This window comes from Prionailurus viverrinus, chromosome B4 (genome assembly GCF_022837055.1).
Source record: "Prionailurus viverrinus isolate Anna chromosome B4, UM_Priviv_1.0, whole genome shotgun sequence".
Lineage (NCBI taxonomy): Eukaryota > Metazoa > Chordata > Mammalia > Carnivora > Felidae > Prionailurus > Prionailurus viverrinus.
Genome location: NC_062567.1, coordinates 135,204,066 through 135,216,441, shown reverse-complemented (window position 1 = coordinate 135,216,441; position 12,376 = coordinate 135,204,066). Strand labels below are relative to the sequence as shown.

At 43.8% G+C, this 12,376-nt stretch overlaps 1 protein-coding gene across 5 annotated transcripts in view; it reads left to right on the top strand.

The window, feature by feature from the left end:
- Window positions 1–29: 29 nt before the first annotated feature.
- Window positions 30–12,376, top strand: part of SMC1B (structural maintenance of chromosomes 1B) — a 78,361-nt gene continuing 66,014 nt past the window's right edge. The window contains exon 1 of one of the 5 annotated variants that reach the window (XM_047866773.1): window positions 30–218. In XM_047866773.1, coding sequence (XP_047722729.1) covers window positions 110–218 — 109 coding nt within the window. In that variant the 5' untranslated portion in view covers window positions 30–109. Of the gene's footprint in view, window positions 219–1,426; window positions 1,543–12,376 lie in introns of those variants that run through there. The other 4 variants (XM_047866769.1, XM_047866771.1, XM_047866774.1 and 1 more) reach the window with 4 other exon arrangements.

Sequence of the window (12,376 nt, the reverse complement as noted above, 5' to 3'; positions counted from 1 at the left end):
CGCGCGGCGCTCGCCGGAGTCTCGCTCTCCTCTCGCGAGATGCCGCAAGCACTTCCCGCGCTTTCCGCCGGCGTGTGCGGACGCCCCTTGAGGCGCGGAGGGCGCAGCCATGGGCCGTTTGGAGGTGTTGCTCGTGGAGAACTTTAAGTCGTGGCGGGGCCGCCAGGTCATCGGCCCCTTCAGGAGGTTCACCTGCATCATCGGCCCCAACGGCTCCGGTAACTGGGACCCTGAACGCCTCTGCCCTCCCCGGTCACCCAGAACCCATTTTGCCCGAGGGGACGTGACGTGAGGGCGGCCCAGCGGGCTGGACGCGGGCGGGTTACGGCCCGTGGGCCTCCGCCAACCCCCCGGGCGCCCACCCCCGGCCCTGAGCCCCCGGGTGCCCACCTTCACCCTCGTCCTCCACCCCCAGCCCCCCGCCCCACCCCCACACGGTGCCCCCGGCCCCCGCCGCCAGGTGCCCGCCCGCAGCCCCCGGCCCTCCGCCAACCCCGCGGGCGCCAACCCCCGCCCTGCGTCCCCCGCCGCCAGGTGCCCACCTTGGCTCTCGTCCTCCACCCCGACCCCCACCCCCGCCCGGTGCCCCCGGCCCTCCGCCAACCCCCCCCCCCCGCCCCGGGCGCCGACCCCCGCCCAGCGCTCCCGGCCCCCCCCCGCCGGCTGGGACCCCCAGCCTCCACCCCCAGTCCTCCACAAACCTCCCGAGCGCCCACCCCCGCCGCTGGGTGCCCACCGTCGCCCCCAGCCCTCCACCCCCCCAGCCCTCGGCCAACACCCCCCAGGGGGGCCACCCCCTCTCTGTGCCCCCAGCCACCAGGTGCCTTCTGCCCCAGGGCCTCGTCCACCACCCCCGGCCCTCCGCCACCAACCCCTCCCCCCACCAACTCCCACCCAGCGCTCTTGGCCCTTCCCCCTCCTGAACCGTGACCCCTCCGCCCCAGTCCCAGACCCTCCAACAACCGCGCGGGGCGCAGACTCCCACCCTGCGCTCCCGGCCCAACGCCGCTGAGACCCCCCACTCTCCACCCCCAGCACCCGGCCCTCCGCCCACGCCTGCCCTGTGCCCCCAGACCCCGCCGCCGGGTGCCCACCCCTGCCCTCCGCCCCCACCCCTCCGTCGCCAGACCCTCTACTCCCAGCCCCTGCCGCTCGCTCTCTGCCGCCGGCCCCCGCCCTCTGGCGTCCGGACCCAGACCCTCCACCCCTTGGCCCCCGCGCCCTCTGCAGCTGCGCCATGACCCCTCCTGCACACCAACCCCGGGTTTGTCCAGGCCCCTCCTCTCCTTTGCGCTGGCTCCGCGAGCTTCGCGGTGGCTTCTCCCGCCCTCCTAGTTAGTTCCCTCTTGTCACCAGCGCGCTGTGACGGCGCACGTGCGGGTTGTGTCTGTTCCCACAGCGTCCGCTCGTTTCAGTTATAAAGCGAGGTTACCATACAGCAGGTTCGGGATTCCAGACTCAGCCATCTTTCGCCAGCCGTGTAGCTTAGCTTCTTACGCGTCCCGCAAAGCGCAAGGCACAAAAAAGCGAGATGAACAGGAGGTAGGAAGCTAACCAGCCCACCCTGGAGTCCGTCTGAGCGCCCTGTTGAGAGGAGGCCTCGGTCGGGGTCTCTGCTCAGTACTTCCCGCTTTCTAAGTCCAAGCGGGGAAGGACCTCTGTTCTTTCCTGAGATCAACCCTGCAGAGCCTTCCACCAGCTGCCGTTTGGAAGTGGTCAGACATAGAGGGGGTCAGTGTCTGGAGAGTCTGACACCTGGCTGCAGAAATCCTCTTTTTTAAAAAACGTTTGGGGGCGCCTGGGTGGCGCAGTTGGTTAAGCGTCCGACTTCAGCCAGGTCACGATCTCGCGGTCCGTGAGTTCGAGCCCCGCGTCGGGCTCTGGGCTGATGGCTCAGAGCCTGGAGCCTGTTTCCGATTCTGTGTCTCCCTCTCTCTCTGCCCCTCCCCTGTTCATGCTCTGTCTCTCTCTGTCCCAAAAATAAATAAACGTTGAAAAAAAATTTAAAAAAAAAAAAAAAAAAAAAAAAAAAACGTTTGTTTTGAGACAGAGCGTAAGCAGGGGAGGGGCAGAGAGAGAGGGAGACACAGAATCCCAAGCAGGCTGCAGGCTCTGAGCTGTCAGCACAGAGCCCGACGCAGGGCTCGAACTCAGGGACCGCGAGATCATGACCTGAGCCGAAGTCGGAGGCTCAACCAACTGAGCCACCCAGGTGCCCCCCCACCCTCTTTTTTTTTTTTTTTTTCCTTAATTGAGCGAGAGAGATGGAGAGAGTGTGCAGGCTCACGTGCCCAAATGGGGGAGGGCAGGGGGAGAGGGAGGGAGAGACTCTTAAGCGGGCTCCACACTCAGCTTGGAGCCCCCACAAGGCTTATTACCCTCCTGATGGTGAGATCACGATCTGAGCAGAAATCAAGAGTCAGAGGCTTACCTGACCGAGCCTCCCAGGTGTCCCCCCCATCCTCTCTTTTTAAAGGGGTTTGATCAGGCCTGGCCTTTGCCGTCCTCTCTCTTTCCTTCTGCTGGTTATCAGTTCTGACTGTGTCACCGGCTGATACTGGTCTGGGCGATATCCGGTCTCAGCTGCAGTGCCCTGAGCTGCTCCGTCGTTGACACAGGCCCCTGCTTGACGTCAGTGGCTCTGTCTTACTCTCTACACTTCTCCTCGCCATCCCCTTCCCTTCCTCTTCCAAAGATGGAGAGTGAGATGTGAAGGAAATAATTGATTCTAAGGAGCCTGAACAACATTTTGGATTCAAGGAACTTTCTACACAGGAATATTGTAATAATAATGGCATGCATGGAGTCTCACCAAGTTCCTGGCACCCCTATTTCTGTTTAACCCTCATAAATGGGTATTATCCCATTTTATGGTTTAGGAAACAGGTTCAGAGGGGCCAGATGACTTTCCAAGGTTGCCCAGTAAGGGGCAGAGCCTGGACTTGAGTTCGAGTTCGGGCCTGGCCAGGCTCCCCACTGCTCTGTGATAAGAAACAAGAGATGTAATGAACCCGGCTGCTGGAGGGCCTGAAATGATAGTTACTTTGAGATTTTTCCTAACTCTCGAGTCTTCTTTTGGCTCTCAGTCCAGATTTCCTTTCTGAGCCCGGAAACCATTCTTGGGTTGAAAGATAATGTTTGCCTGAATAAATTAACTTATTTGACAGACCTTGAGTAGGAAACTGAAATTTGTGTTTTCCTGGCACTCCAACCTGACGTATAATTATTATGAAACTGTTGTGAAACTTCTGTTGCTTTATAAAGATAACTACTGTTTAATGTTTTCTTTGCAGTTAGTGTATGTGAAATAGGTAAGCTTGGAAATGTGCACATAATTGAGGATTTTCATGCATCTTCTGTGTAATATACTTCCTCATTCACGCTTGATTCTGTTGTCAAAAAGACACTGAAAAGATAATTATTATAAACATTCCTTATGTTCTTACCCTAACCTTCACTCATGTATCAGGTTACCAGACCCACCATCAGTTGATTTTCTTCACCTTTTAACTGGTGATTATGTGAAGGGTTGCTCAATTGTGTTTTGTACTTACAACAGTGTAATATTTTGAATGTGTGTTTACATGAAATCTTATACTACAGTCAGCCTAAAATACTTGCCCATTACCACTCAAGATCGTGTTGAAGTGATGTTTTGAACTTTTTAAAACTAGTGCCAAACTGTAAGTTTCAAAATATTCTTATCTCTTATCTTAATTCAACAATACATATTGTGATTAACAACAAATCTTAAGGTTATTGTGAAAATGCCTTCATAAATTCCTCTTGTCCCGGTGCCCTGGAAGCTGCACTTCCCTCTTGAGAATTTGTGGTAACCCAGAGACTTTGCTTAGAACCATAGAAAGCCAGCCATGGATTCTTTTAGCATTGCCTTTAATATAATCTCTCTACAACAAAAATTTCTGGTTTACTTCTTGCTGAATTTTGCGTGAGCTATTCACATTCTCCTTCTATACAAAGGCTAAAATTCAGTATAATACTCATCCAAGACTAATTTAATGGGTGGTATTTCATTTATATTCATTTGAACACTTGTTAATAAGTCATCTTTTAATAAATAATCTTACGGAATTACTGGCACATTTAGGTAGATTTTATTAAACAAATTGATAATTACCTGTTACATTCATTTTCTCTTAAGCTTCAATTTAGCTAGTTAGTCATACTTTTTGTAATAATTTCCTATTGTCACCACCTGTCAAAATTTGACATGTTCTCATTTGTTCTTAGTAAATCTAATGTTGATTGTTTGTGGTACTGGGAAAAATGTCATTTTGATTTTAACCTTAGTGTTCTCCACTTGAATTTAGCAAATAGTTTTTGCATATACATAGTGTTAGAAGCAGAAGAAGGTATGTATTATAAGACAGCTTCTGCTCTCAGGGTTTAGGGAGTATAAGAAAATACACTAATTGAAATAGAAGACCCAGTAACATTGTTTATGGAACTTTAAGCAAGGAAAATACTAGATCTGATTTGGGGAGGTATGGACAAGAAGAGGTCAAGATTAGGGAAGGTTTTCTAGAGGAATCATCATTTGAACTGGCTCAAAGAGTAAAGAGTGTTTTTCCAGGGGTTTGGGAAGGTCTGTCGGTGGGACAGCTAATAGTCCAAATTGGCGAGAATGTGTAGAGGAGCGGCAGGATATAACGTTGAAATCCTTTTGGGTCAGTCCTTGCCAGGGTGATATATTTAACTTTATGGAAGAAAATGGTAGACTTAGAAGCATATTTAGCAGAGAAGTACTACAAGTGTACCTGAGTCCTCTCCACCTCTGTTTTAAATCCTTCCCCCTTTTATTTTGTATTTCTTTCTCTGGATTTTATCTTTCTCCCTTATTGGGTAGTTTTCATTGGCATTAATACATGTCTTATTATCACTCTTATAACATAGAGGGGATATAGCTGTATGAAAAGAAAGTATAGTACAATGTTATTTGTAGAATTTAGTGGTAAATGTATGGGTGTTTCCTATGAAATTCTTTCAACTTTCTTGTATGTTTGAAAATTTTATAGGGGCGCCTGGGTGACTCAGTTGGTTAAGCATCTGACTGTTGATTTTGGCTCAGGTCATGATCTTACTATATCATAGGATTGCACTTTGGGCACAGCGTGGAGTGTGGAGCCTGCTTGGTATTCTCTCTCTGCCCTTCTCCCCTACTTGCGCTCGCTCTCTCTGCCTCTCTCAAAATAAATAAGTTGAAAAAAATTTTATGAAATGCCTGGGGGAAAATCCCTTGAACTTCACTGTCTCTTTAGGCTATTGCCCCAATTTATCAATACAGTGAAACTCTTTGAGCCATTCTCAGTGCTCTTGATTCAGTTTTCAAGTGTGATTTCAAGTTTTCAAGCTCCACTGAAATTTCTCTATGTCACTGTTGACCTACATCTTGTAAGAGTCAGTGGCCAATTTCCTATCCTCATTCCCTTTGATACATCAGTGGTATTTCATTCATTTAAAAATGATTGAGTGCCTACTATATGCCATGTACCATTCTCATCAGTGAACAAACATAAAAATCCCTTTCCATATAGAACTTACATTCAAAGGTGGAGAGACAGACAACACACTAAATATGAAAAGTATATAGAATATTAAAGTGTTAAGTAATAAGGAGAAAAATAGAAACAGAGATAGGAAGTACTGGGGGTGTTTTTAAAGAAGTTGGTCAAGGGAAGGTCTTGCTGTCTAGGTGGCATGATAGATCCCATTTCATCCCTCCCTTGGGTCACTTGGCTCTTTTTGACTTTGTGTACCGACTAGGTTTTCTCCTGTTTCACTGGCAAGCCCTCAGTTATTGGCTGCTTCTCCCCTGGGTCTCTTAAGCACTAGAATCCTCCCACCCCCTGGAAATAGGTCCTTTGTCTTTCTCTTCCCTGTGTTCTTTTCCCACATGATCTTATTCAGTTGCATGGCTTCAAATGCCATCTTTATGCTACTGACTTCCAAAATTATATATCTAGCCTATAATATTCAGCATATTTTCATTTTTTGCTACTTCTAGTAGACCTAGAAGTCGCCTAGCTGGCTCAGTCAAGTTCAGACCCCACGTTGGGCATAGAAATTAATGCCCACGTTGGGCATAGAAAATAAAATCTAAAAAAAATAAAGTACTATAATCAGAAAGAGTAGCAAATTTCCTCTCCCCCACTTCCACGAGACAAACTTATTCCTTCCTAGGTCTTACCTGCTTGGTAAGGGATGCAGTTTACTCATTTATTCAGACCAGAAACCCAGAGTCATTCTTTATTCCTCCTTCGACGCCCCACTTCCCTCATTTAATCTTCTATAAATCCTAATAACTCTACCTCTGAAATACATCCTGAATCCAGTTGTTTCTTGCCATTTTTCGCCACTATCACAATCGAAGATGCTAGAGCTCTCATTTGGACTATTGCTATAACCTCCTAGCACATCCCTCTGCTTGCTTTCTTGTCTCCCTACAATTCATTTTCACAGCACCCAGAGTGAGTGGTTAACAAACGAAGGAAATCTATAAATCAGAGCACTGCCTAGTTTAAAACTCTCGAATGGCTTTCCCCCACACTTGGAATGAAATCCGGTGTTTCTACCATGATACCCAAAGGCCTTTATGATCTGGCCTCTGTGTATTTCTCTTCTTTAATATTCTTTTTCGCTGTATTTACTATGCTTTGGTCAGAATTGCTTTTCTTTTTTGCCTTCCTTAACACAGACCAAGCTTATTTCCATTTCAGGGTCTTAGCATATGCTGTTCCTTGGACTTAGAGTGCTTTACTCCCGGAGTTTCATATGGCTGCCACCTAAATGAATTCTCCTTCATCTTTAAATAAATTCTCCCTGTCACACCCAGAACACTAACCTGTGCTCTTCCCTCTTTTGCCACTACTCTCAGGGTTTCAGGCTCTCATCATTTCTTCCTTGGATTAATGCAGTAATCTTTTAGCTGAGTTCCCAATCTTTGGTCTTACCCTACTTTAATCTATGTGCCACTCTGTTCCCTCAGTAATCTTCATTTGTTTCCACAAGAAAGAAGATCCATTTTATTTCTTGATAGATGAGGAAAAGACATTTGAAAACATTCAATACCTAAAAGGCTGATGGGTTCAAATTAAACAGTTTTGGCTAGATTCCATCATAGGTGATGTTGTGTATTTCTCATGGTATTACATCACATAACACCTATTTGTTTTACCACTAGTGATGCTAAGATTGACCCCTGGATTAGGGTGGTGACAGCGATCACTACATTGTACAATTAGTTTTTCCCTTCTAACTAGTCTGGTCTCCTAGTGTTGCTTTGACATTATACAGATGTTCTTTATCAAGCATTTACCCAAGTTTTTTAAATTTTATTAAGTTTTAAATTTTAATATGATACAGTGTTTGAAAAATTCTATACATTGCTCAGCATTCATCATGATAAGTATACTCTTTAATCCCCTTTACTCCCCATAACCTATTTCACCCATCCCTCTACCAACTATCCTCTGGTAACTATGTTTGTTCTCTATACTTAGTGTTTCTTGGTTTGTCTCTCTCTCTCTCTCTTCCTTTGTTCCTTAAATGCCACATGAGTGAAATCATATGGTATTTGTCATTCTCCGATTTATTCCACTTAACATTGTACTCTCTAGCTCCATCCATGTTGTTGCAAATGGCAAGATTTCATTCCTTTTTATGACTGGGTGCTACTCCATTGTATGTACATGCCACATCTCCTTCATCCATTCATCAGTTGATGGACACCTGGGCTGCTTACATACCTTGACCAATGTAAATAGCGCATCTATAAACATAGGGGTACATATATCATTTTGAGTTAGTGTTTTTGTATTCTTTGGGTAAATACCCAGTAGTGCGATTGCTGGATTATACGGTAGATCTATTTTTAATTTTTTGAGGAACCTCTATACTGGTTTTCAGAGTGCTACACCAGTCTGCATTCCCACCAACAGTGGACAAGGGTTTCTTTTTCTCCACATCTGGCCAACACCTGTTGTTTCTTGTGCTTTTGATTTTAGCCACTGTGGCAGGTGTGAGGTGATACCTCATTGTAGTTTTGATTTGCATCTCCCCGATGATGAGTGATGTGGAACATCTTTCCATGTGTCTGTTGACCATCTGGATGTGTTCTTTGGAGAAATGTCTGTTCATGCTGTCTGCGCATTTTCAATTGGATTATTTGTATTTTGGGTGTTGAGTTGTATAACTTCTATATATACTTTAAATAGTAATCATTTACTATGTCATTTGCAAAGATCTTCTCCCATTCCACAGGTTGTCTTTTAGTTTCATTAATTGTTTGCTGTGCAGAAGCTTTTTTTTTTTTTTTTTTGATGTAGTTCCAATAGTTTATTTTTGCTTTTATTTCCCTTGCTTCAGGGGACCTATCTAGAAACTATTGCTACAGCTGATGTCAGAGACATTACCCTGTGTGCTACCCAGATGGTTTTAATGCCAAATAATATTTATGACTGAATCAGCATTTCATTAAGGTTTATAAAACTGAGGCTTTTTTTTTTTAAGCTTATTTATTTTGAGAGAGAACATGCATGTGCATACTTGTGTGTGAGCAGGGTAGGGACGGGGGTGGGGGGACAGAGAATCCTAAGCAGAGAATCTCTATGCTCACAGCGCAGAGCCCAATGTGGGGTTTAATCCCACAAACGATGAGATTACGACCTGAGCTGAAATCAAGAGTCAGACGTTTAACCCACTGAGCTACCCAGGTGCCCCCCATTCAGTTTTAACATAACTATGTTTTCACTGTGCCCTGATTCTTGTCATTGCAAATATTTTTTCTTACTTTGAAAATAATTCCTAACATCACTAATATACTTATTTGCTTAAATCTATAATACAGAGAAAATGATCTTAAAACTACCAATGCCAGTATCATTACAAACAATAAAGATACTAAAGGAAATTTAAAGTTCTTTTATACTTCTTTTTGGTGCTTGAAATACATCCCACTAAGAATGTACAGTCAGAATTTTGTGATCTGAGGTCCCTTGAAATAAACCATTTCTCAATATGGCTATCACCAATTTAATATTCACTTAAGTTTACTTGTTTCTGTTTTTGAATTTTTATTTTTAATTTTTTTAGAGAGAATCTTAAGCAGACTTAAGATACCGATGTGGGGCTCAAATCATGATCCTGAGATCATGGCTTGAGTCGGACGCTTAACCGACTGAGCCACCCAGGCGCCCTTCATTTATAGAATTTTTAAATTTTAGTTTTTTTTTTTTTTTTAAATGACAATACATACACATATTTCAACGCTCAAAACTCTATATAAAGGTATACACCAAGAGATCTTGCTTCTGTACTGTTCCCCTATCAGGTAGGGTCCCAACAGGAAGCAGGTGGCACACTCAGATGAGGACAATTTGTGGAAGATTTGTTTACAAAGGGAGTAATTACAAATGTGTGTAAGGCTATAAAGGAATTGGAAGGACTAGAGGAATTGCAGGGTTAGCATGATGGATCTGTCACCACCCAAGGCCCAGAGAGGAAGGAACCCAGAAGGAAATTTGAAAGGGTGGTGACCTGTCGAAAGACACAGCTAACTAGAAGCCACCTCACAGAGAGGGAAGTAAGGGAATAAATACCCTGACCCTATTCTTTTCCTTCTCTCCTGCCAGAGCTCCCCATTGGCCCAATCCAAGTAGAAGCCAAAAGGCATGAGAACCTATTGATACAGGGCAGAAAGCAGGGTAGAAAATGGACCAGGAGGAGCTCCTGGGTGGCTTAGTTGGTTAAGTGTCCAACTCTTGATTTTGGCTCAGGTCATGATCTCATAGTTTTAGTGGGTTCCAGCCCCGTGTCAGACTCCGTGCTGATGGTGTGGAGCCTGCTTGGGATTCTCTGTCTCCCTCTCTCTCTGTCCCTCCCCTACTTGTGCTGACTCTGTCTTTCTCAAAATAAATAAATGATAAATAAATAAACTTAAAATTAAAAAAAAAAGAGAGAGAAAAGAAAAGAAAATGGACCAGAAGAGGCAGACAGGTATCCAACTCAGTTTCCATGTCCTGCTCTTCACCTTGTATAGATGACCATTCATTTCTTGATCGTCTTTCAGTGTTTTCTTTTTGCAGATGCAAGCAAATATGTATGTATTGCTATCTCTAACTCCTCACTTCTCATTACATCAAAGTTCATAGTTAGTTTTTTACTGTATATGCTGTTATGCACTTTTTTTACTTACTATATCCTCTTCTGTTCTCTTTCTGCTGTGTAATTCTCCATTGTGTAGCTGTTATACAGCTATTTCAAGCGTTCCCTTAATTTTTGGACACTTGAGTTGTTTCCAGTCTTTTTCTGTTAGAAACAACCTGTAATGAATTGCATAATTGTGTATTTGCCATTGTACAGTTGTGCACATAAATCAGGGAGATAGATTTTTAGAAGTGGAATTGCTGGCTCAAAAGATGAATGGATTTAGATGAAGTGTTAGTATCCAAAATATATACAGAAGCTAAACAACTCAACACCCAAAAATCAAATAGTCCAATTAAAAATGGGCAGACAGCATGAACAGACATTTCTCCAAACACATCCAGATGGTCCAACAGACACATGAAAAGATGCTCCACATCACTCATCATCGGGGAGATGCAAATCAAAACTACAATGAGGTATCACCTCACACCTGCCACAGTGGCTAAAATCAAAAGCACAAGAAACAACAGGTGTTGGCCAGGACGTGGAGAAAAACCCTTGTGCGCTGTTGGTGGGAATGCAAACTGGTGCAGCCACTGTGGAAAACAGTATAGAAATTCCTCAGAAAGTTAAAAACAGAATTAGCCTATGATCCAGCAATCGCACTACTGGGTATTTACCCAAAGAATACAAAACCACTAATTTGGGGGCACCTGAGTGGCTCAGTCAGTTAAGCGTCCAACTTCAGCTCAGGTCATGATCGCACGGTTGTGAGTTTGAGCCCTGCATCAGGCTCTGTGCCGACAGCTCAGAGCTTGGAGCCTGCTTCAGATTCTGTGTCTCCCTCTCTCTCTGCCCCTCCCCTGCCCACTGTGTCTCTCTCTATTTCTCTCAAAAATAAATAAAAATTTAAAAAAACCCACAAATTCGAAGGGGTATTGCACCCCTATATTTATAGATGCATTACTTACATTGGCCAAGATATGTAAGCAACCCAGGTGTCCATCAAGTGATGAATAAAGAAGTGATATATATGTATATATATATTTACATTTGTATATCCACACACACATACATATATATACCACATACATACATACATACACGTATACATACACACAGTGGAATATTATTCAGCCATAAAAAGTGAATGAAATCTTGCCATTTGCAAAGACATACATGGAGCAAGAGAATATAATGCTAAGTGAAATAAGTCAGAAAGACAAATACCATATGATTTCATATGTGGAATTTAAGAAACAACAAATGAACAAAGCAAAAAAGAGACAAACCAAGAAACAGATTCTTAACTATAGAGAATAAACAGATGGTTACCAAAAGGGAGGTGTGTAGGAGGATTGAAAAAATAGGTAAAGGGGATTAAGAGTATGCTTATCATGATGAGCATGGTGTAATATATGAAACTATTGAATCACAGCATTGTATACCTGAAGCTAATATATGTTCACCATACTGGAATTCAAATAAAAAATAAAGATGAATGGATTTATAATTTCATTAGCTGTTGCCGAATTTCCCCTCCATAGGAGTTGTATCATTTTGTAACTCCAACAACAATATATGAAAGGGTATGTTCCCCTTCCGCCTCACCAAAGGCAGGTGTTTTCAAAGTTTTGGATTTTTGCCAGTACGATAGAACTGGTAGTCAATACAGTTTTAATTTATATTTTTCTTATTATGACTGAGCTTAAGTATCTTTTCATATGTTCAGGCGCCTTTTATATTTTTCTCTGAATTGCCTTCTTATATCCTTTGCTCATTTTTCTGGTGGGTTATTGTCTGAGAAATCTTGATAAGACATGTCTGAAAAATTCACTGCTATTCCTAAAATCCTCCAATGGTTTCACATCATCTTCAGCATAAAGTTTAATTTCTCTCTTATAAGCTCTGCTCCACCTATATAAAATTGTTTGCCATTTTTTACTGAAATGGTACCATGCTCTCTTACTTCTCGGTACCTATGACCAAGCTGTTGTCTTTTCCTGGAATGGTATGTTTACCCCCTCCCCAAACTTCTTAATTACCCTTTAAAACTTAGCCCCGAATCATCTCCTGCTAAAGTCTACTCAGAGCCTCCAGTAGCTAGTGCTTCTCTTAAGTGTGTCTAGGTGTGTTAATTTTATTTTAGAACTTACTATAGTGGATTATAATTCTCTGCTTTTTGTTGGAAGAGTATATAGATTTTGGA